The following is a 25,972-nucleotide window of genomic DNA, read 5'->3' as shown; positions in this document are numbered from 1 at the left end:
TTCTTTCTTTCTTCCTTTTCTTTCTTTCTTTCTAACTAATCTTTCTTCTTTCTTTCTTTCTTTCTTTCTAACTAATCTTTCTTCTTTCTTTCTAACTATTCTTTCTTCTTTCTTTCTTTCTTTCTTTCTTTCTTTCTAACTAATCTTTCTTTCTAACTAATTCTTTCTTTCTTTCTTTCTAACTAATCTTTCTTCTTTCTTTCTTTCTTTCTTTCTTTCTTTCTTTTTCTTTCTTTCTTTCTTTCTTTCTTTCTTTCTAACTAATATTTCTTCTTTCTTTCTTTCTTTCTTTCTTTCTAACTAATATTTCTTTCTTTCTTTCTTTCTTTCTTTCTTTCTTTCTTTCTTTCTTTCTTTCTAACTAATATTTCTTCTTTCTTTCTAACTAATATTTCTTCTTTCTTTCTTTCTTTCTAACTAATCTTTCTTTCTTTCTTTCTTCCTTTCTTTCTTCTAACTAATCTTTCTTCTTTCTTTCTTTCTTTCTAACTAATCTTTCTTCTTTCTTTCTTTCTTTCTTTCTTTCTTTCTTTCTTTCTTTCTTTCTAACTAATCTTTCTAACTAATTATTTCTTTCTTTCTTTCTAACTAATCTTTCTTCTTTCTTTCTTTCTTTCTTTCTTTCTTTCTTTCTTTCTTTCTAACTGATATTTCTTCTTTCTTTCTTTCTAACTAATCTTTCTTTCTTTCTTTCTTTCTAACTAATCTTTCTTCTTTCTTTCTAACTAATCTTTCTTCTTTGTTTCTTTCTTTCTTTCTTTCTTTTTTACTTTTTCTTTCTTTCTTTCTAACTAATCTTTCTTCTTTCTTTCTTTCTTTCTTTCTAACTAATCTTTCTTCTTTCTTTCTTTCTAACTAATCTTTCTTCTTTCTTTCTTTCTTTCTTTCTTTCTTTCTTTCTTTCTAACTAATCTTTCTTCTTTCTTTCTTTCTTTCTTTCTAACTAATCTTTCTTTCTAACTAATTCTTTCTTTCTTTCTTTCTAACTAATCTTTCTTCTTTCTTTCTTTCTTTCTAACTAATATTTCTTCCTTCTTTCTTTCTTTCTTTCTAACTAATCTTTCTTTCTAACTAATTCTTTCTTTCTTTCTTTCTAACTAATCTTTGTTCTTTCTTTCTTTCTTTCTAACTAATATTTCTTCTTTCTTTCTTTCTTTCTTTCTAACTAATCTTTCTTCTTTCTTTCTTTCTTTCTTTCTTTCTTTCTTTCTTTCTTTCTTTCTTTCTTTCTAACTAATATTTCTTCTTTCTTTCTTTCTTTCTAACTAATATTTCTTCTTTCTTTATTTCTTTCTTTCTTTCTAACTAATCTTTCTTCTTTCTTTCTTTCTTTCTTTCTTTCTTTCTTTCTTTCTTTCTTTCTTTCTTTCTTTCTTTCTTTCTAACTAATCTTTCTTTCTTTCTTTCTTTCTAACTAATCTTTCTTTCTAACTAATTCTTTCTTTCTTTCTTTCTAACTAATCTTTCTTCTTTCTTTCTTTCTTTCTTTCTTTCTTTCTTTCTAACTAATCTTTCTATCTTTCTTTCTTTCTTTCTAACTAATTTTACTTTCTATCTTTCTTTCTTTCTAACTAATCTTTCTTTCTTTCTAACTAATCTTTCTATCTTTCTTTCTATCTCTCTTTCTAATCTTTCTTTCTAACTAATCTTTCTTTCTTTCTTTCTTTTCTAACTAATCTATTTCTTTCTAACTAATCTTTCTTTCTTTCTTTCTAACTAATCTTTCTATCTTTCTTTCTTTCTAATCTTTCTTTCAATCTTTCTTTTTTCTTTCTTTCTAACTAATCTTTCTTTCTTTCTAACTAATCTTTCTATCTCTCTTTCTTTCTTTCTCTCTTTCTTTCTAACTAATCTTTCTATCTATCTTTCTTTCTTTCTAATCTTTCTTTCAATCTTTCTTTCTTTTTAGCAACCACCCAAAATACCTTAAAACACCCTAGCAACACCATAGCAACCACCCAAAATGCTCTAGAACACCCTAGCAACCACCCAGAACACCCTAGCAACCACCCAAAATACCTTAAATCACCCTAGCAACACCATAGCAACCACCCAAAATACCCTAGAACACCCTAGCAACACCCTAGCAACCACCAGAACACCCTAGCAACTGCCTAGCAACCACCCAGAACACCCTAGCAACCACCCAAAATACCTTAAATCACCCTAGCAACACCATAGCAACCACCCAAAATACCCTAGAACACCCTAGCAACACCCTAGCAACCACCAGAACACCCTAGCAACTGCATAGCAACCACCCAGAACACCCTAGCAACCACCCAAAATACCTTAAATCACCCTAGCAACACCATAGCAACCACCCAAAATACCCTAGAACACCCTAGAAACACCCTAGCAACCACCAGAACACCCTAGCAACTGCCTAGCAACCACCCAGAACACCCTAGCAACCACCCAAAATACCTTAAATCACCCTAGCAACACCATAGGAACCACCCAAAATACCCTAGAACACCCTAGCAACACCCTAGCAACCACCAGAACACCCTAGCAACTGCATAGCAACCACCCAGAACACCCTAGCAACCACCCAAAATACCTTAAATCACCCTAGCAACACCATAGCAACCACCCAAAATACCCTAGAACACCCTAGCAACACCCTAGCAACCACCAGAACACCCTAGCAACTGCCTAGCAACCACCCAGAACACCCTAGCAACCACCCAAAATACCTTAAATCACCCTAGCAACACCATAGCAACCACCCAAAATACCCTAGAACACCCTAGCAACACCCGAGCAACCACCAGAACACCCTAGCAACTGCCTAGCAACCCCAGAACACCCTAGCAACTGCCTAGCAACCACCCAGAACACCATAGCAACCACCCAAAATACCTTACAACACCTTAGCAACACCATAGCAACCACCCAGAACACCATGGCAACCATCCAAAATACCTTAAAACACCGTAGCAACACCATAGCAACCACCCAAAATACCGTAGAACACCCAAGCAACACCATAGCAACCATCCAAAACACCCTAGCAACCACCTAAAATACCTTAGCAACCGCCAGGCAACCACCCAGAACACCTTAGCAACCCACTAGAAACACCCTAGCAACTTTAAATTACTTCAAACTATACTTCAAACTTTAAACTACTTTAAAATTTAAACCATTAAAACTTTAAACTTTAAACTTTAAACTACTTTAAACTTTAAACTAATTTCAACTTCAAACTACTTTAAAATTTAAACTAATTTAAACTTTAAACTAATTTAAACTTCTTCAAACTTATTGGTCCAAACTTTCACAAGCCAACTTAAAGTTTGTCTCGACGAACTTTTTCTAGTTATTCTTATTCTTCTGACCCAAAATTTTCTGACTGCTACTCCTCCTAGAGCTTTAACTCTACAAACTCCAAACTCGGGTCAGACCTTCAGACTGTTCTGACTTAGTGTGCTATATCTTTTCAGACTGATTTGACTTTCAGATTTCTTAAAAATTAATATTAAAAACCATAAAAATCACATTGACTTTCATTGGAACATGTTCAAATTGAGCCATGACTACGGTGGCCCAGTAGTGTACAACACAAAAACTCAAATCTAAACTCCCTGAAGCCCTATACTCAATAATACCACCATTCTATATGTACTAATAAACTTATCTATCTATCTATCTATCTATCTATCTATCTATCTATCTATCTATCTATCTATCTATCTATCTATCTATCTATCTTTCTTTCTAACGAATCTATCTTTCTTTCTAACGAATCTATCTTTCTTTCTTTCTAACTAATCTTTCTTTCTTTCTTTCTTTCTTTCTTTCTTTCTTTCTTTCTAACTAATCTATCTTTCTTTCTAACTAATCTATCGTTCTTTCTTTCTAACTAATCTATCTATCTTTCTTTCTAACTAATCTATCTATCTTTCTTTCTAACTAATCTATCTATCTTTCTTTCTAACTAATCTATCTTTCTTTCATTCTAACAAATCTATCTATCTTTCTTTCTAACTAATCTATCTTTGTTTTTTTTCTAACTAATCTTTCTTTCTTTCTAACCAATCTATCTATCTTTCTTTCTAACTAATATTTCTATCTAACTAATCTATCTTTTTTTCTAACTAATCTATCTTTCTTTCTAACTAATCTATCGTTCTTTCTTTCTAACTAATCTATCTTTCTTTCTTTCTAACTAATCTATCTTTCTTTCTCACTAATCTATCTTTCTTTCATTCTAACAAATCTATCTATCTTTCTTTCTAACTAATCTATCTTTCTTTCTTTCTAACTAATCTTTCTTTCTTTCTTTCTAACCAATCTATCTTTCTTTCTAACTAATCTATCTTTCTTTCTAACTAATCTATCTTTCTTTCTTTCTAACTAATCTTTCTTTCTTTCTAGCTAATCTATCTTTCTTTCTAACTAATCCATCTTTCTTTCTTTCTAACTAATCTATCTTTCTTTCTTTCTAACTAATCTATCTTTCTTTCTAACTAATCTATCTTTCTTTCTCACTAATCTATCTTTCTTTCATTCTAACAAATCTATCTTTCTTTCTAACTAATCTTTCTTTCTTTCTTTCTAACTAATCTTTCTTTCTTTCTAGCTAATCTATCTTTCTTTCTAACTAATCCATCTTTCTTTCTTTCTAACTAATCTATCTTTCTTTCTTTCTAACTAATCTATCTTTCTTTCTAACTAATCTATCTTTCTTTCTCACTAATCTATCTTTCTTTCATTCTAACAAATCTATCTTTCTTTCTAACTAATCTTTCTTTCTTTCTAACTAATCTATCTTTTTTCTTTCTGACTTATCTATCTTTCTTTCCAACTAATCTATCTTTCTTTCTTTCTAACTAATCTATCTATCTTTTTTCTAACTAATCTATCTTTCTTTCTTTCTAACTAATCTATCTTTCTTTCTTTCTAACTAATCATTCTTTCTTTCTTTCTTTCTTTCTTTCTTTCTAACTAATCTATCTATCTTTCTTTCTAACTAATCTATCTATTTTTCTTTCTTTCTTTCTAATCTATCTTTCTTTCTTTCTAACTAATATTTCTTTCATTCTTTCTAACTAATCTATCTTTCTTTCTAACTAATCTATCTTTCTTTCTAACTAATCTATCCATCTTTCTTTCTAACTAATCTATCGTTCTTTCTTTCTAACTAATCTATCTATCTTTCTTTCTAACTAATCTATCTATCTTTCTTTCTAACTAATCTATCTATCTTTCTCTCTAACTAATCTATCTTTCTTTCTTTCTCACTAATATATCTTTCTTTCATTCTAACAAATCTATCTATATTTCTTTCTAACTAATCTATCTTTTTTTCTTTCTAACTAATCTTTCTTTTTTTCTAACCAATCTATCTATCTTTCTTTCTAACTAATATTTATTTCTAACTAATCTATCTTTCTTTCTAACTAATCTATCTTTCTTTCTTTCTAACTAATCTTGCTTTCTTTCTTTCTAACTAATCTATCTTTTTTCTTTCTTACTGATTTATCTATCTTTCTAACTAATCTATCTTTCTTTCTTTCTATCTAATCTTTCTTTCTTTCTAACTAATCTTTCTTTCTTTCTTTCTACCTAATCTATCTTTTTTCTTTCTAACTAATCTATCTTTCTTTCTTTCTAACTAATCTCTTTCTTTCTAACTAATCTTTCTTTCTTTCTTTCTTTCTTTCTTTCTTTCTTTCTTTCTTTCTTACTGATCTATCTTTCTTTCTAACTAATCAATCCTTTCTTTCTGACTAATCCTTCTTTCTTTCTTTCTTTCTTTCTGACTAATCCATCTTTCTTTCTTTCTTTCTAACTAATCTATCTATCTTTTTTCTTTCTAACTAATCTATCTTTCTTTCTTTCTAACTCATCTATGTTTTTTTCTTTCTAACTAATCTTTCTTTCTTTCTTTCTTTCTTTCTAACTAATCTATCTTTCTTTCTAACTAATCTGTCTTTCTTTCGAACTAATCTATCCATCTTTCTTTCTAACTAATCTTTCTTTCTTTCTAACTAATCTATCTTTCTTTCTTTCTCACTAATCTATCTTTCTTTCATTCTAACAAATCTATCTATCTTTCTTTCTAACTAATCTATCTTTCTTTCTTTCTAACTAATCTATCTTTCTTTATTTCTAACTAATCTATCTTTCTTTCTAACTAATCTATCTTTCTTTCTTTCTCACTAATCTATCTCTTTCATTCTAACAAATCTATCTATCTTTCTTTCTAACTAATCTATCTTTCTTTTTTCTAACTAATCTTTCTTTCTTTCTAACAATCTATCTATCTTTCTTTCTAACTAATATTTCTTTCTAACTAATCTATCTTTCTTTCTAACTAATCTATCTTTCTTTCTTTCTAACTAATCTTTCTTTCTTTCTAACTAATCTATCTTTTTTCTTTCTGACTAACTTATATATCTTTCTTTCTCACTAATCTATATTTCTTTCATTCTAACAAATCTATCTATCGTTCTTTCTAACTAATCCATCTTTCTTTCTTTCTTTCTTTCTTTCTTTCTTTCTAACTAATCTTTCTTTCTTTCTAACCAATCTATCTATCTTTCTTTCTAACTAATATTTATTTCTAACTAATCTATCTTTCTTTCTAACAAATCTATCTATCTTTCTTTCTAACTAATCTATCTATCTTTCTTTCTAACTAATCTATCTATCTATTTTCTTTCTAACTAATCTATCTTTCTTTCTTTCTAACTAATCTATCTATCTTTCTTTCTAACTAATCGATCTTTCTTTCTTTCTAACTAATCTATCTTTCTTTCTTACTAATCTATCCATCTTTCTTTCTAACTAATCTATCTTTCTTTCTTTCTTTCTAACTAATCTATCTATCTTTCTTTCTAACTAATCTATCTTTCTTTCTTTCTAACTAATATTTCTTTCTTTCTTTCTTTCTAACTAATCTATCTATCTTTCTTTCTAACTAATCTATCTTTCTTTCTAACTAACCTATCCATCTTTCTTTCTAACTAATCTATCGTTCTTTCTTTCAAACTAATCTATCTATCTTTCTTTCTAACTAATCTCTTTCTTTCTAACTAATATATCTATCTTTCCTTCTAACTAATCTTTCTTTCTTTCTTTCTCACTAATCTATCTTTCTTTCATTCTAACAAATCTATCTATATTTCTTTCTAACTAATCTATCTTTTTTTCTTTCTTTCTAACTAATCTTTCTTTCTTTCTTTCTTTCTTTCTAACTAATCTATCTTTCTTTCTAACTAATCTGTCTTTCTTTCGAACTAATTATCCATCTTTCTTTCTAACTAATCTATCTTTCTTTCTTTCTAACTAATCTATCTTTCTTTCTTTCTAACTAATCTATCTTTCTTTCTTTCTAACTAATCTATCTTTCTTTCTTTCTAACTAATCTATCTTTCTTTCTAACTAATCTATCTTTCTTTCTTTCTCACTAATCTATCTTTCTTTCATTCTAACAAATCTATCTATCTTTCTTTCTAACTAATCTATCTTTCTTTTTTCTAACTAATCTTTCTTTCTTTCTAACAATCTATCTATCTTTCTTTCTAACTAATATTTCTTTCTAACTAATCTATCTTTCTTTCTAACTAATCTATCTTTCTTTCTTTCTAACTAATCTTTCTTTCTTTCTAACTAATCTATCTTTTTTCTTTCTGACTAACTTATATATCTTTCTTTCTCACTAATCTATATTTCTTTCATTCTAACAAATCTATCTATCGTTCTTTCTAACTAATCCATCTTTCTTTCTTTCTTTCTTTCTAACTAATCTTTCTTTCTTTCTAACCAATCTATCTATCTTTCTTTCTAACTAATATTTATTTCTAACTAATCTATCTTTCTTTCTAACTAATCTATCTATCTTTCTTTCTTTCTAACTAATCTTTCTTTCTTTCTAACAAATCTATCTTTCTTTCTAACTAATCTATCTATCTATTTTCTTTCTAACTAATCTATCTTTCTTTCTTTCTAACTAATCTATCTATCTTTCTTTCTAACTAATCGATCTTTCTTTCTTTCTAACTAATCTATCTTTCTTTCTTACTAATCTATCCATCTTTCTTTCTAACTAATCTATCTTTCTTTCTTTCTTTCTAACTAATCTATCTATCTTTCTTTCTAACTAATCTATCTTTCTTTCTTTCTAACTAATATTTCTTTCTTTCTTTCTTTCTAACTAATCTATCTATCTTTCTTTCTAACTAATCTATCTTTCTTTCTAACTAACCTATCCATCTTTCTTTCTAACTAATCTATCGTTCTTTCTTTCAAACTAATCTATCTATCTTTCTTTCTAACTAATCTCTTTCTTTCTAACTAATATATCTATCTTTCCTTCTAACTAATCTTTCTTTCTTTCTTTCTCACTAATCTATCTTTCTTTCATTCTAACAAATCTATCTATATTTCTTTCTAACTAATCTATCTTTTTTTCTTTCTTTCTAACTAATCTTTCTTTCTTTCTTTCTTTCTTTCTTTCTAACTAATCTATCTTTCTTTCTAACTAATCTGTCTTTCTTTCGAACTAATTATCCATCTTTCTTTCTAACTAATCTATCTTTCTTTCTTTCTAACTAATCTATCTTTCTTTCTTTCTAACTAATCTATCTTTCTTTCTTTCTAACTAATCTATCTTTCTTTCTAACTAATCTATCTTTCTTTCTTTCTCACTAATCTATCTTTCTTTCATTCTAACAAATATATCTATCTTTCTTTCTAACTAATCTATCTTTCTTTTTTCTAACTAATCTTTCTTTCTTTCTAACCTATCTATCTTTCTTTCTAACTAATATTTCTTTCTAACTAATCTATATTTCTTTCTAACTAATCTATCTTTCTTTCTTTCTAACTAATCTTTCTTTCTAACTAGTCTATCTTTTTTCTTTCTGACTAACTTATCTATCTTTCTTTCCAACTAATCTATCTTTCTTTCTTTCTAACTCATCTATCTATCTTTCTTTCTAACTAATCTATCTTTCTTTCTTTCTTTCTAACTAATCTATCCATCTTTCTTTCTAACTAATCTATCTTTCTTTCTTTCTTTCTAACTAATCTATCTATCTTTCTTTCTTTCTTTCTAATCCATCTTTCTCTCTTTCTAACTAATATTTCTTTCTTTCTTTCTAACTAATCTATCTTTCTTTCTAACTAATCTATCCATCTTTCTTTCTAACTAATCTATCCATCTTTCTTTCTAACTAATCTATCTTTCTTTCTAACTAATCTATCTTTCTTTCTTTCTAACTAATCTATCTATCTTTCTTTTTAACTAATCTATCTATCTTTCTTTCTAACTAATCTATCTATCTTTCTTTCTAACTAATCTTTCTTTCTTTCTTTCTTTCTTTCTCACTAATCTATCTTTCTTTCATTCTAACAAATCTATCTATATTTCTTTCTAACTAATCTATCTTTCTTTCTTTCTAACTAATCTATCTTTCTTTCTTTCTAACTAATCTATCTTTCTTTCTTTCTAACTAATCTATCTTTCTTTCTTTCTAACTAATCTATCTTTCTTTCTTTCTAACTAATCTATCTTTCTTTCTAACTAATCTATCTTTCTTTCTAACTAATCTATCTTTCTTTCTTTCTCACTAATATATCTTTCTTTCATTCTAACAAATCTATCTATCTTTCTTTCTAACTAATCTATCTTTCTTTTTTCTAACTAATCTTTCTTTCTTTCTAACCTATCTATCTTTCTTTCTAACTAATATTTCTTTCTAACTAATCTATATTTCTTTCTAACTAATCTATCTTTCTTTCTTTCTAACTAATCTTTCTTTCTAACTAGTCTATCTTTTTTCTTTCTGACTAACTTATCTATCTTTCTTTCCAACTAATCTATCTTTCTTTCTTTCTAACTCATCTATCTATCTTTCTTTCTAACTAATCTATCTTTCTTTCTTACTTTCTAACTAATCTATCCATCTTTCTTTCTAACTAATCTATCTTTCTTTCTTTCTAACTAATCTATCTATCTTTCTTTCTTTCTTTCTAATCCATCTTTCTCTCTTTCTAACTAATATTTCTTTCTTTCTTTCTAACTAATCTATCTTTCTTTCTAACTAATCTATCTTTCTTTCTAACTAATCTATCCATCTTTCTTTCTAACTAATCTATCTTTCTTTCTTTCTAACTAATCTATCTATCTTTCTTTTTAACTAATCTATCTATCTTTCTTTCTAACTAATCTATCTATCTTTCTTTCTAACTAATCTTTCTTTCTTTCTTTCTTTCTCACTAATCTATCTTTCTTTCATTCTAACAAATCTATCTATATTTCTTTCTAACTAATCTATCTTTTTTTCTTTCTAACTAATCTTTCTTTCTTTCTAACCAATCTATCTCTCTTTCTTTCTAACTAATATTTATTTCTAACTAATCTATCTCTCTTTCTAACTAATCTATCTTTCTTTCTTTCTAACTAATCTTTCTTTCTTTCTAACTAATCTTTCTTTCTTTCTAACTAATCTTTCTTTCTTTCTAACTAATCTATCTTTTTTCTTTCTGACTAATCTATCTTTTTTCTTTCTTACTGATTTATCTATCTTTCTAACTAATCTATCTTTCTTTCTTTCTAACTAATCTATCTTTTTTCTTTCTAACTAATCTTTCTTTCAGTGAAACCAATCTTTCTGTCTATCTAACTAATCTTTCTTTTCTTTTCTAACTAATCCATCTATCCGACTTCAAACTACTTTAAACTTCTTCAAACTCTCTGGTCCGGCTTTTTCAAGCCAACTTAAAGTTTGTCTCATCAAATTTTTTTCTAGTTGCTATTTGTTCCCCAATACTTAACACAGGATATTCCTAATCTCTGCAAATGCCACTCATCTTTTTAATCATACTCCACACTTCCCCAATTGGAGTATTTTTTCCAATTTCATCACAAAATGTTCTCCAATACTCTTTCTTCACTTCCCTTATTGTTCTTCTAGTTTCCGCTTGAGACTTTTTATATATTTGTTCTTCCAGTTTCCACTTGAGACTTTTTATATATTATCATGTTTTCCCAATTGTGAGTTTTCCTTAAAATTTTTAATGCTTTCCTTTTCCTTTTCACTGCTATTGTATACTTCTCATTCCACCATGGAACTACTTTCCCCACCCTCTTTCCTCTGCTTTTCAGAATGCATTCACTAGCAGCACTCTGCATCACTGATATTATTTCTGTATATATTCTTTCAATTATTGTTATTTTATTCATTTTGATCATTTTCAATCCTTCTTCACATATTCCTTTCAAATTTTCCCCAATCTCCACGTTCCTGTATTTCCTTGCTTTATCTTCCTTAACTCACTATTTACAATTGAACTTAATATAGGAAAATGATCACTACCCACCATGCAATTTTTTAATACCTCCCAATTTACTATGCCACCTAATACATTAGAAACAATTGTTAGATCTATTGCTGATTCCCTCCCTGAATTTACATCCAGATGTGTTTTTGTTCCATCATTTATGCAAACCAAGTTTTCCTTTTCCATCAACTCTTCAATGACCATACCATTTGTATCTGTTAATAAACCACCCCATAAAGTACTATGTGCATTACAATCCCCACACCATATTAATCTATCTCCACTTAATCCTTTAATTGCTAACAAACTTTCTTGTGTTAATCTTTTGCACGGATTGTCAACATTTATTATAACATAATTCTTGTTTCCAAACTATGTTTCTACAACTATATACTCCATCGCTTCCCCTTTCTCCAAAACTCTATAAGACATTCCCTCTTTTAAAAAGTTGACACATCCTACTCCTTTTCCTTCTTTCCGGTCTCTTCTCACACTTACATAACTATGTTTCTACAACTATATACTCCATCGCTTCCCCTTTCTCCAAAACTCTATAAGACATTCCCTCTCTTAAAAAGTTGACATCCTACTCCTTTTCCTTCTTTCCGGTCTCTTCTCACACTTACATATCCAAATTCTTACACACTTACATATCCAAATATACCAAATTCTAATCTAGGATTCAACAATGATTCTTGAATACATATTACATCCGGCTTAACTTTCATTTGGTTTATATATCCTTTAAATTCTTGACCATTGGGACAAAGGCTTCTAGTGTTCCATTGTAAAATAGTATACATATTCATACTAGCCAACCCCTAATTCCTGACTTGACTGAGATTCTGTATTAAGATTTTTCATTATTTCTTCACATTTCAATCCCTTTATATCTAGAAATCTCTCTGCCGCCTTTACTATTATGTGCAACTTTTCTGTTCTCATTTCTGTTTGTGCTGTACAATTGATTGCCTCCACCATGAAGAGCACAAAATTGATCTTACTTACTATCATTGTATCTTCTGGTACTCTACCTTCATCAATTCTTCTTGTACCTTCACTTCTTTTCCAATACTCCATTCTATCAGTCCCACTTTGCCTATTTCTCTCATTCACTACTTTCACAGCTTCGGCATAAGTTTGATTGACTTTTCCTGTTGTACTTCCACTGCCTTTTTCCTATCCTCTCAACCTCCATATGCCACATTGTGACTACCTCCACTGTTGCAACACTTCAATCCTACTCCTTCTCCACACTTCCCAAATTCGTGCTCCCCTCCACAACGTGCACATCTCATCTTAGACTTACACACTGCTGCAGTATGACCATACCGCTGGCAATTATAACACCTCAAAGGAGGAGCTATATACTTCCTAATCAGATAGCTGATATAACCCATCTTAATCCGATCTGGCACTTCTTCTCCTTCCAATTTTAGACGTACTGACAAGCTATCCAATCTTCTCCCTTCTCTGTTCATTTGTAAGTGGACTGCATCTATGACCTTTGGCCCTCTATGTTCTTTTTTAATTCCTCCATATTAACGCCTAACAAAATTCCACTTACTACTCCATACACCCACGATTTCTGTCCTATGATTTTGCAGTTCATTACTATCTGTTTTCCAATTGTCTTTATTTTTAAGGCTTTATTTTTCTGCTCTTCATTCCTGCATGCTCTCAATAAAACTCCGTCTTGTAGCACTTTTACAAATGCTATCTTACCTACCTGCTTTTTCAGTTCGTATGTCAATGTCAATGGATTAACGCCTGAGACTCCTACTTCTCCTTTAAAGTTCATTAATATCCTTAGTTCACTTTTTATATTATTTTGTTCATCCACATCTTCTTCACTAACTATCGAACTACTTTCCGATCTTTCCTCCTTACCTTTTTTCCTCTTTTTATTAACCTTCTTTTCTGTTCTAACCTGAGTCCATCCTACCTGCATATCATCCTCCTCTTCACCAGTTTCATCCCTTCTTAGCATCTCTGATCCATTCCCCTTTCGATTTCCTTGAGATATAATATTCGTATTCTTTGGACTTTTTGTATTTGCCGCCATTTGCCGTCATTTACCGCCGTGTCGGCATTCTCCCACCCCATCCACGTCAGTTCCTGCTGGAGATCCCCAGCACAGGACTTCAAACACAGGGAGACTAAATAGGGAAGCAAACAAAAGAGGGTAACGAGGAAGGTAGGTGGGGCAAATTAAATCAATAATTAGATAACAAGATGGGAGGGGCTAGACAATTGACATGAGAGCACATGGCAAAAGGAAATACATGACAAGCCATGTGCTCACAACAAACCAGACTATACACAAACACATGACAAACTGGGAATGTCAGAGCTCTGTCACCAAACCAAGATATAAACTAGACAGAAGTGACAGAACCCTGACAACTGGGACCATCGGATTTGGGGCAACTGGACTAGGGACCTATTAGGAGCACTAGACTTGTCTGTAGTATTCATAGAATAAAATCTGACAGGCACAGTTCACAGACTAGACTCTAGAGGGAAACAGGCAACACTTCAAACCATGAGTCCACCAAAAAAAAAAAAAAAAAAGCCACATCATTTTATCAGCCCAGTCTGTTAAATCTATCAATAATTTGTGCATACTTATATAGTTGGAAATATTTAATACATGTTTTTATAAATATACTTTTTTTACTAAAAGCGTAAAACAGAGAATGTATTATTATACCTCATGTTTGTATTTCTCTTTCGTTCTTCAAGTCTGGCATGTTCAAGAGGAATTTAAGCTCACCTGTATTGACAGATGATCGATTATGTGCTGTGAAGACACAGGGTATGTGGTATGTGCGTCAGAAAAAGAAGTCTGATTCAGTGTGTAAAATAATGAAATAGCATGATTATTAATGTAATGATCATTTGTGTTTATTATATATTCTACTAAACATCAAGGGTTAAATTGGAATTAAGGTGGAGTTGTGGAAAATGTATGTATAGTACCCTTACAAAACAGGTTAATCCTATGTGCTATTAGTATACTTTAAGCCAAAACTATGTGAGAATACTTTAACATTTCACATGTATTTATGAGATATACTTAACAAAATAAGGCTTAGGAATACTTGGCTTTACTAACATGCATACAGAACAGTTTATAGCGTGCATTTGGACCATCCACTTTTTTTATAACGTAAGGGCGGATGGAGCCATTTGTAACTTCCGGTGTCATCTGCTGCCAGTTATTTTAGCTGTATATTATGTTGCTTGATATTAGTATTTTTACAGCATGAGTACTAGTACTAGTATTTGTTATTATATTATTTTAATATATTATCATAATCATAAACACATTGGTTATGCTGCTAATGAATCTGTAATGCTGCACATTAACAGAAAATAGCTTACTTTACTTGATTTAGGTATACAAAAGAAAAGTATTATTAAGTACTCGAAGTATGCTTGTTGTTGACTTTACTCTTTTGATAGAAGCCAATTATTTTTTCCCCCACACATATTGGCTTCTTTGAGGTAGTAGATACATCTTATAAACGTACATCAACTTTGGGGTAGAGTGAATCGTACATGGGTGGAACTGAACCTGTACACAATGGGTCTAACCCACACAGAAAGAGATGACTTTATTGACCATTTATACTGGCTTCCATTATAAGCTATCACCAGAATAAATCATTTTAAATTCCATAAAAAACAACCAGTCAAATATCAAATTGAGTCTCAGTCACACTTTATATTAGGTGTCTTTAAAGGTTAACTAAATCCCTGGTCAGAGCCTGACTCCACCCACTGGCAATATTTAAAAAATGCTGGAAAAGTGGGCGGCGCCCAGCGAAGGGGGGCGTGCACCTGAGACGCATCTCTCTGTAGGCAAGGGCGTGGTTAACAACTTCGAATAGGAAAATTCAACTGCAGTAGCCACCGTTCAACCTGAAGAGGGCAGGACTCAGACGTTTTTACACCATATATTGTAGAATTAAAACACTTTAAACCCAAATGTCAAAAAATTTACTCAAATCAATGAACAGTATTTATGAAGCTCCATTCTTACAGATCATTAACTAAAAAAAGTTGTTTTAGTGTTTAGTTACCCTTTAACTACTATGTACTTACATTTAAAAAAATGGTAAACACAATGTGCTTTTTGTGTTCATGTTGTATTTCAAAACAATTTTTCTGCTATTGAATAGGGACATGGGTAAGTTTATGACAGGTTTGGTGGCATGGGTATTTTTAAGGGTGGGTTAAGTAGTAAGGAAAGGGTCAACAATGTTATTATAGAAGAATATGTATAGGTACATTTCAGATGTAATCACATGTATTTTTTTAAAATATTAGTACAATGTAAAAACATGTACAGTATGTACAGTACTTAAGTACATTGTATCAAATTATTAATTTAAATATTAGTACATAGTAGTTAAAAGTTATGACAGAAGTCAACTGTAATTAAGTTCAAATACAGTTAAAGATGTATTTCAAATCTAAAAATGAATGCCTAAATAGAAATTTAGAAGTATATTTAAAGTGCATTGTGAACAAGTGTAAATTGTACACTATAAGTATGATGTCAAGTTCACTTAAACATTCAGAGTTCACAGAAAACATTATACTTGCAGTATAAAAATTATTAAACTAATTTACTGAGAGGATATGTGTGTGGACTAGATATAGAGTGGAGATATATAAGGAGAAGATATAAAGTGGACTAGAAGTATATAGCTAGTAATCTATCAGAATACCTATCATTTTAATTGTAGTATAGTTAACAGTATAGTTGCCAAACACACAAAAAATAAATATATATTAAAATATATAAGGATATCAACTAGTATGCTACTGTTACAGTTAAAGTACATGTAACTAGTATAAGATTTTTTTAAATGTAATTTATGTAAAATTACTTCCCTTTCAAGGGAACTCGAGCTGCGTCAAACGCTGTGGGAACGCCCCTGCTTGAGTGCGTGAAGCACCTACGGAATCAGTCCAATGGCGAGACGGAATGTCATAGGCGGGTGACGTCATCGACCAGGAAACTATAAAGCACCCCAGAGTCACAACCGCGTCAGCTTCTGTGCCTTCAGCAAGCGCTCTGTGTATGAATTTGTCCAAGTGTTTTTGTCTGTCATTTAGTGTTTCACTAGGCAGGAGTTTTCACCAAAAAAAAAAATGTATATATATATACACATATATATAATGGCGAGCGAGCAATCACTTAGGTAGTGTGCCCCTCCCTGCTCTCGTTATATTACGAGTGGGGAACCACACCAACTATGTGTTGTTTGTTTGGGAGCCCAGCATGCCCATTCAGCTCTCTAGGGGGCTGATTGTGAGCATTGCAAACATTTCCCCCTTAGAACGCTCCACTCCCGCCGATCACTCTTCGGTTCGCGCTCCCCGCGGCTCGGGTCCCGCTTCTGTCGAGGCAGAGTGGCGACTTCACTCGTGGGGATCGCAGATGGATCTGACAGCGGGGCTTGAGACGGGCTCTGCCCTATCTCTCCCTTCACCTATCTGATCCAGTGCCTCAGTTCAGGGTCTGGAAGCACGCGCTGCGGTTTCTTCCGCCCAGGCTGAAGCACCGGTACTGCAATTGTCCCTCGGGAACTATTCATTTCCTTCTCTGTTGGCCTCTAGTCATTTAACTTAGAATGATTGCGTAGAGCTTTGCGTAGAGATAGACGTACAACAACAGAAGCTTACGCCATTACACTAGTGAACTGACTAGAGGCCCAGAGAGAAGGAAATTAATAGTTGAAATAAAGTCGTTATTTTTGTTTGTTTTTTGCGAACAAAAAGTATTCTCGTCGTTTGATAAACTTAAGATTGAACCACTGTAGTCACTTGTACTTTTGCAACAATGTCTTTAATTACTTTTCGGGGCTGGCAAGTTTCAATCCCTGAAGAAGCCTATGGACTAGTATGGAGGAGTGATCCAGCTCTCAGATTTCATCAAAAATATCTTAATTCGTGTTCCGAAGATGATCAAAGGTCTTACGGGGTTGGAACAACATGAGGGTGAGTAAATACTGACAGAATTTTCATTTTTGGGTGAACTAACCCTTTAAGTGGAGTCTCTTTGGGGAGACACCCACTTATAACTCGCTTTCTTCGTGGTACTCTGAGGCTGAGGTCAGCAGTTCCCACAAGGGTGCCGACCTGGGATTTGACCATTGTATTAGAAGGTCTCTCCCTAGCTCCGTTCGAGCCCAATGAAGAAGTTTCTGACAAATGTATCATCTTTCTTCTTGCTATTTCGTCTCTCAAGAGAATTGGAGAGATTCAAGCACTCTCGGTTCCCCCCTCGTGCCTGGAATTTTCGCCTGGTATGGTGATGGCCTTTCTTCATCCTAGACCAGGCTATGTCCCTAAGGTCCCTACTAATACTGTTAGACCTATAGTTCTGCAGGCCTTCTGTCCTCCTCCCTTTCAGTCGTCAGACCAGGAGAAACTTAACTTCCTCTGCCCAGTTAGGGCTTTAGATGCTTATGTCCACAGAGCTACCCAATGGAGGAAATCTGAACAGTTGTTCGTTTGTTTTGGGCCATCCAAGAAGGGGTACCTTGCATCTAAACAGAAGATGAGCAAGTGGGTGGTTGAGGCCATCTCACTCGCTTACACTTCGGCTGGTCAGCCTTCACCCTTGGCTGTACGAGCTCACTCTACAAGGAGTATGGCTGCTTCTAAAGCTCTTTTATCGGGAGTTTCCCTTCATGATGCCTGTGATGCGGCAGGCTGGTCCTCACCGCACACATACATTAGGTTTTATGGCCTTGGCTTCAGCTCCACTCCAGGGGCGCAGGTGCTTTCGTCTGCATGTGCGCTTTGACTTTACACGGATGGACACTTGCTCGTATGGCGACGTGGGTATTGGCGTCCCCACAGCGTTTGACGCAGCTCGAGTTCCCTTGAAAGGGAACGTCTCGGTTACGTATGTAACCCTTGTTCCCTGAATAGGGAATGAGAGGCTGCGTCTCCCTGCCATACTCCCGGCATGCCCTTGATCGACTTGCTTCAGGCTATCAGAAGCTGACGCGGTTGTGATTCTAGGGTGCTTTATAGTTTCCTGGTCGATGACGTCCCCTATCTATGACGTTCCGTCTCGCCATTGGACTGATTCCATACGTGCTTCAGGACGCACTCACGCAGGGGCGTTCCCACAGCGTTTGACGCAGCGTCTCGTTCCCTATTCAGGGAACTAGGGTTACATACGTAACCGAGACGTTTTTCAATACTTCTTGGGACTACATTGGCCCACAATTTAGTCCCAAGAAGTATTGAAAAAGTAATTTTAATATTAATATAATTTTTAATATTACATAGATTAAACTTGGAAAATATAATTGAACTTAACTTTTTTAAATTAACTTGATGTTTACTTCTCTTTTTAAAGAGTGAGTATGTCTGTGTACAGTGCTCATTATTTTGACATGTATGTTTGTGATATGATAGAGGTAAAAGCTCTTCTGGATCCTGTGTATTCTACACTGCGCTTTGAAACTTCTGTGGCCATCACCAGCCGATCTAGCTTTGGGAGTTTTTGTGAATCTCCAACACATAGTCAGGTGGGTACCATATATACCACAAGTGTTTTTAGGTCTTAAAGATGTTGTGGCTTGTTGAAAATTAAGATTTAATAAAGGTGTTGTCAATCTAAATTCAAAATACATAACAGTTTTGGGTCCCACTTTATATTAGTTGTCTTTAACTACTATGTACTAACATTTAAATTAATAATTTGATACAGTGCACTTATGCAGTGTAAATACAGTGTACATATGTATTTTATGATACAACATAATTTTCTAAGTAATTCTGAAGAATTTTTCAGGTGTGTTTGATTATGATTGGAGCCAAACTCTGTAGGATGTTAGTCCTCCAGGAACAGGGTTGGACACCCCTGTTCTACCATAAAACTAAATGTGTGAATCCCTGCAAGAAAATATGTAGTTAAAAATGCAAAAATATCGTCAACAAAATATAATATCAGTTAACATGTGAATATTAACATTTGCACATTTTTTTAAAAACTCAAAATACTTACAAATACAAAGGGGTGTACATTGAGGCTTATTAGGATCTTCCCTAAGGGCCCTGGCCCTGGAACATGATTTCTACTAAGGGGCATCCCCTCCCCTTAAAGCAAGTTATAATTTTCTACTTTTCAAACTAATGTTCTTTTTTTTAACATCTTAAGAAAATTTTCGCAATTAATATTAGCAGTTGTATTGCATTTTTTGCTGAAAAAAGTCAGATGAATATATGCTTACTAGAATGTCCATGCACCGAGGGCGGACATATTGGCTTTAGGTAAAATGACCACAGAAATTTTTATGTGATGTGTATGGGACCCACATACTCCAAACAGACTCAACTATGATAATGATTACAGTATTGGATGAAAAATTATCTCCCATGCTTGTAATTACAGCTGTAATTACATGCAATTCAGTTCCAGCAATTACTAAAAAAAAATGATTTGTCACAAATAGATCATTTACTGTATGGAAGCTCAAACTTTTAACTTTAATCATTCATTATTGTGGGAAAATCTGTTTGTGTTTTTGAGGATGAAGAGGAGAGTCAGGAGAAGAATGAATGTGTGTCCACTGAGGGGAAGAAATTGACCGAAAACCCGGGAAAGGGTAAGAGAATCAAAATTCTGATGAGTAGAGCTGAATAAATATAGTTCCCTTTCAGTCGAGAGCGTCAGACGTAGTCAACGTCGACTGAAATGGGATCACGCTAGGGAGCCAAGCGTCTTCGAGTATCTTAGAACGATAGCACATTGCACATTGGCACATTGGCGTGCGAGATCTGCATCACACACTCGGCCCCGCGGCACGGATGTAAATACGGAAGTAGATGCATGCACCATTTGCCTTTCGCTTCGGAGCCGAGCTTCATGTTTAGGTCTTCTGAAGGCTGTTGTTATACAACGAGCGAGTGTGTCTGTGCTTCTTCTGGAAGTCTATCCTGGTATTGGTGTTACAGCGCGAGTGCAGTGGTGATCGCGAGCTTTCAAGCTCTCAACTGCTGTTCTCACAGCAAACAAATTTCTTTTTGTTTGTTTGTCTGACGGCCGGTTGATGGCGGTGAAAGTGAGTGCTTCATTGATACAGTTTGCAGCATTCCTGTGTCAGTGTTGCCACGGTCATTCCCCTGTGTGCTCCGGCACTGGTGAGAGTTTTTCACTTCCTTAAAGAGCAACACGGGTGCGTTTGCGTCTTTTTCAAGATGTCATTCCGCCCGTGTGTTTCTGGATGCGGTCGTTCCCTGTCTCTCTTTGACGGTCACAATTGTTGCATCATGTGTTTGGGCTTACAGCACGCTGAAGCTGCTTTTGTGGACAGTTCATGTTCCCATTGCGGGAATATGGCTGTCACTGTGTTGAAATCGAGACTCGCCTTCGTCCGCGAAGTGTGAGTCCCCATTACCACGCCCAGCCCTCAGGTGCCGCGTGGGATGGTTGATGGGAGAGTAGTGTTGGATGTCTCGCTCGGTAACCATTCCCTGTGGGCTCCTCACTCCTCCCTTCCACCGCAGCTGTTGGAGTCCCCCGTGGAGCGTGCTGGTCCATCTGTAATGGGTGGGCCAGCCATTTCACCTGGGGCTCCCCCAGAGGACAGGATGCCAATTGCAACGGCGGAGGGTGAGCTGGCCTCTGGAGATATTGACTCGACTGCGTTGTCTCCCTCTGGGAGAATAACGTTGCCCGAGCCGGATCCAGAATTGTCAGCTATGCTAAAACGGGCCGCCGAGGCTGTCGGGCTCGAGTGGAATCCTCCACCGTGTCCTGCTCAGTCTCGGTTGGATGATTGGTATCTCGGGGTGGGCCTTGCTGGTTCTCAGCCCGCCGCCCCAGTACCCTTCTTTCCCGAAGTGCGTGGAGAGCTTACTAGGTCGTGGACGGCACCTCAACGGAGGAGCGGTGAAGGGTTATGAGGCTATCCCTCCAGTGGAGCGGTCTGTTGCGACACACCTGTGTCCAACTGCCGCTGCATTATGGACGGGGGATCCTTGTCTCCCCTCGCAGGCCTGTGAGCTCTCTTCAGGCTTGACGGTCAGAGCTTACAAAGCTTGCGGGCAAGCCGCCTCCTCTTTGCATGCCATGGCGTTGTTGCAGGTCTACCAGGCCAAGACACTCATGGACATGCACAAGGGTAGTCTAGGCCGTGCGCTCAAGAGTGAACTCCGCACTGCTACTGACCTCTCCCTCTGGGGCACGAGTGTCACAGTGTGCGCGGTTGATCTAGCGATGTCCATCTTAGTGGTCCAGGAGTGCCATTGTTGGCTCAGCCTGGTTGAGATGGCGGATGCGGATATGGTTCGGTTCATGGACTCCCCATTTTTCCAGGTTGGATTGTTCGGCGAAGCGGTGAAGAGCTGCATCCATCAGCTCTCTGCTGCCCAGGCGCAGACAGAGGCTTTCCGACACACCCTGCCCCGGCCTCCCGCTGTTGCCTCCACCCTGCCGCCGTTGACAGGTCCGCCACCTGCCCGTCGCCGAGGGCATCCCCCTGCCGCTGCCTCCGGAAACCCTTCACTCAGGCTCCAGTTTAGAGCCAACAGCAGGAAGGCCGCCCGGTCTTTCTCAGTCACTGCCAAGCTTGTCAGCCAGTTGAGTCTTCAGGTCAACTGGGAGAAGAGCAAACTCGCCCCCGTGCAGATGAGCTCTTTTCTCGGTATGGAGCTGGCCTCGGTCCAACACACGGCCCGCCTTACAGAGGAACGTGTCCGGTCGGTGCTGAATTCAATCAAGAGGAAAACAGTGGTTCCACTGGAACTTTTTCAGAGGCTCCTGGGGCATATGGCAGCCGCAGTCGCAGCTACACCGCTCGGCTTGCTTCACATGAGACCACTTAAGCACTGGCTTCACAACCGAGTCCCAAGGTGGGCGTGGCAGAGCAGCACGCTCCATGTAACAATCACCTCGGCGTGCCGCCAGAACTTCAGTCCGTGGTCAGACCCTACATTTGTCCGGGCCGGAGTGCCCCTAGAACAAGCGTCCAGGCACCCTGTGGTCTCGACAGATACCTCCAACACCGGCTGTGGGGCCACTGCAACGAGCATGCAGTAGCTGGGATCTGGACGGGGTCCCACCTGCATTGGTACATCAACTGCCTCGATTTGTAAGTGGTACACCTTTATTTGAGATGCCTCAAGATGACGCTTCTCTGCAAGCATGTACTGGTCCGTACGGACAACACTGCGACTGTTGCGTACATTAACCGTCAAGGTGGTCTACGTTCCCGTCACATGTCACAACTCGCCCACCAACTTCTCCTATTGAGTCAGAAGCATCTGAGGTCGCTTCGTGCCACTCACATCCCTGGCCTGCTCAATCGTGCCGCTCTCATGACAGATTGTGGCCTCGGGAGAATGGCGACTTTATCCCCAGGCGGTCCAGGTGATATGGGACCACTTCCGAGCCGCACAGATAGATCAGTTTGGCTCTCCGGACTCGTCCCATTGCCAGTTGTTTTATTCCTGGACCGAGCGGACCCTCGGCACGGATGCGCTGGCCCCGGGGCCTCTGCAAGTATGCGTTTCCCCCAGTGAGCCTTATTGCACAGCTACTGTGCAAAGTCAGGGAGGAAGAGGAGCAGATCTTGCTAGTTGCCCCTTATTGGCCCAACCGGACCTGGTTCCCCGAACTAATGCTCCTCTCGACAGCCCCTCCCTGGCTCATTCCTCTGAGGGAGGACTCCTCTCTCAGGGACGGGGCACCGTATGGCACCCGCGTCCAGATTATTGGAAACTTCATGTCTGGTCCCTGGATGGGACGTGGAGGTTCTAGGTGATCTACCACAGTCAGTCTTAGACACCATCACTTCTGCGAGAGCATGCTCTACGAGGCATGCTTACGCCCTGAAGTGGAACCTGTTCGTTGAGTGGTATTCTTTTCACCGAGAAGATCCCCGAAGATGTTCGATCAGTTCCGTGCTTTCTTTCCTGCAAGATGGTTTAGAGCGAGGGCTGTCTCCTCGCTTGAGGGTGGACCTCAAAGTGTATGTTGCCTCTATTGCCGAACATCACAATGCAATGGATGGAAAATCCTTGGGAAGGCACGATCTGATCGTCAGGTTCCTGAGGGGAGCAAGGTGAATCTTCCTCGCCCCCCCCTCTATACCCTCTTGGGACTTATCTCTGGTGCTAACCGCACTGCAGAGACCTCCCTTTGAGCCGCTGCAGGCAGCAGAGTTAAAAATTCTGTCTCAAAAGACAGTTCTCCTTCTTGCTTTGGCCTCCATCAAGAGGGTAGGGGACCTGCCCGCATTTTCGGTCAGCGAATCGTACCTGGAATTCGGACCAGCCAACTCTTACGTTGTCCTGAAACTCCAGACTGGATATGTGTCCAAGGTTCCTACCACTCCCTTTTGGGACTAGGTGGTGAACCTGCAAGCGCTTCCCCTGGAGGAGGCAGATCCAGCCCTGGCCCTTTTCTCTGTCCCATCCGTGCTCTGCCTCTGTACATGGATAGAATCCAAAGTCTCAGGACCTCAGATCAGCTCTTCATCTGTTACGGAGGCCAGCAGAAGGGAAAGGCTGTCTCCAAGCAAAGGTTGGCCCACTGGATAGTGGATGCCATCATCTTGGCGTATGAATCCCAAGGTGAACCCTGTCCCCCCGGACTGCGAGCTCACTCCACAAGGAGTGTAGCCGCTTCCTGGGCGTTGGCACAGGGTGCAACAGCTGACAGATGTCTGTAGAGCTGCGGGCTGGGCGACACCTAATACGTTCGCTAGTTTCTATAGCCTACGTGTCGTGCTGGTTGCTTCTTGTGTGCTCTCTTCACATAGAAGCCAGTTAACACCGAGAGCCAGGTTTGAAGTATCGGCTTGCTGTGCCATTCCCCTCCTATGGACTGGATACGTGTGCCATTCTGCTCCAGTTGAATTCCCCTTGTTCGAACCCTGTTGAGTTCCTCCGCACCCCCTCGGCATTGGACGTGGCGGAGCGTCCGGTGCTAGGCCTACCACTTGTAAGCAGTGTGCAACCTGTGTTAGGCTGGGTATTTGTTTTCTCCACTGTACGGCTCCCTACGGCAAGCCTGTGTCTTTCCCTTGGCAGAGTTCTTCTGCCGTCACTGTTTGTATTGTTCTCCCCCCTGTCTAGGCTGGAGCCACCCCAGTGACATCCATATGTTGTGCTTTCCGTCAATTCGCCCAGCCCTTATATGTATTTCCACATGCGGCTACATGTTGGCAGGATGTGGCTTCCGTGGCGTATCTTTCCTTCCTTGACAGGGTACGATTTCCCAGTGTTATCCAAGTCTAAACTGAGCGGGTCTTGTGGAACAGCAGTGATTTCCTGGCCTAAAGCCCCATCCTTTCCCACTTAAAATGTCGGGAGGATCAGGAAGCTTTTGTCTAGGCACTGGAAGGTGGCAGCTTTAGTGGCGTTTTCAATGGTTGATCCCATTTCAGTCGACGTTGACTACTTCTGACGTTGTCGACTGAAAGGGAACGTCCTGGTTGTGTATGTAACTCCTGAAGGAGGGGACGGAGGACGTAGTCCCCTTGCCACTACGACTGAACCACCGCTGACTCCGAGTTACGTTCGGCTCCTGAGCGAAAAGCAAATGGTGCGTGCATCTACTTCCGTATTCATACCCGCGCCGCGGGTCGGAGTGTGAGATGCAGATCTAGCATGCCAATGTGCTAGAGCTGCACAATTAATCGAATTTCTAATTGCGATTAAGATTACGGATGCCACGATTACGTAATCGTTCAAAGCCGCAATTACAAAAGAAAATCCACTCCGCGTGTGTGTGTTTAGAGCTTAATTATGTTATGAGAGGCGAATCACGACTACTTCAGAAAACCCAGCACAATATGACATACCAGTCAGTGACGTAAGTGTACGCAGAAATAAAAAGACTTTCACCTCAGAAAAACATACTTTACTGTCCTGTCCCGTTACTGTGCTCGTAGCGCGCACTCTTCAATTGCACGCGCAAATGCGGCGGGGCGCGCTGTGTATCGCTTCACTGTATAAAGTGCAAAAGAAACTACGAGCAACGTCATTACAATGTAAATTAGTAAGCCACGAAATAAAAGTAAAATACCAATAAATCACGTGTTAGCTGAGAAGGATTTGCATGCAGGTATGATTTTCATTCTACAGTTTCATTAACAGTTCTTGTTAGTATTGTGCATTCACCATGTTAACTGTCATTTCCATAACCACAAAATGCCACTTTATTTTCACTTTGTGTTATTTTTTATATGTTTAAATGGCTGTGGTGGCTCATATCAACATTGTATTAACAAAAACTAGTTTGGGACTGCCATTTAATTGCTTTAGCATAGTCCTAATGTTTATCTATTAGTAGTCTTTACTATTAGTCATTCATACAATTTATGTGTATGTTAAGTAAAGGGGGACAGTACTTGAGTGTGTGTTAACAATTTTTGTGTAAACATGTATTATAATACGCCTATATATATTCAATGTAAATTGTGATAATCGAAATTAATAATCGCAATTACAATTTCAAGGGAATAATCGGCCATTATGATTTTTGTCATAATCGTGCAGCTCTACAATGTGCATTGGCTTGTTCTAAGATACTCGAAGACGATTGGCTCCCTAGCGTGGTCCCATTTCAGTCGACGTCGACTACGTCCTCCGTTCCCTCCTTCAGGGAATGGTGGGTTGCATACGCAACCAG

At 36.9% G+C, this 25,972-nt stretch overlaps 1 protein-coding gene across 1 annotated transcript in view; it reads left to right on the top strand.

Moving 5' to 3' along the window:
* Positions 1–25,972, top strand: part of LOC143701880 (SH3 and cysteine-rich domain-containing protein 2-like) — a 102,996-nt gene that overhangs the window by 56,600 nt on the left and 20,424 nt on the right. The window contains exons 3-5 of the mRNA XM_077195579.1: positions 14,044–14,116; positions 18,748–18,860; positions 19,865–19,940. Of these exons, the coding sequence (XP_077051694.1) occupies positions 14,050–14,116; positions 18,748–18,860; positions 19,865–19,940 (256 nt within the window). The 5' untranslated portion in view covers positions 14,044–14,049. The remainder of the gene's footprint in view (positions 1–14,043; positions 14,117–18,747; positions 18,861–19,864; positions 19,941–25,972) is intronic.

This window comes from Siphateles boraxobius, unplaced genomic scaffold (assembly GCF_051911475.1).
Source record: "Siphateles boraxobius isolate OS27281-9 unplaced genomic scaffold, OSU_SipBor_1 33, whole genome shotgun sequence".
Classification (NCBI taxonomy): domain Eukaryota; kingdom Metazoa; phylum Chordata; class Actinopteri; order Cypriniformes; family Leuciscidae; genus Siphateles; species Siphateles boraxobius.
This window is presented reverse-complemented; position numbering and strand designations above follow the sequence as displayed.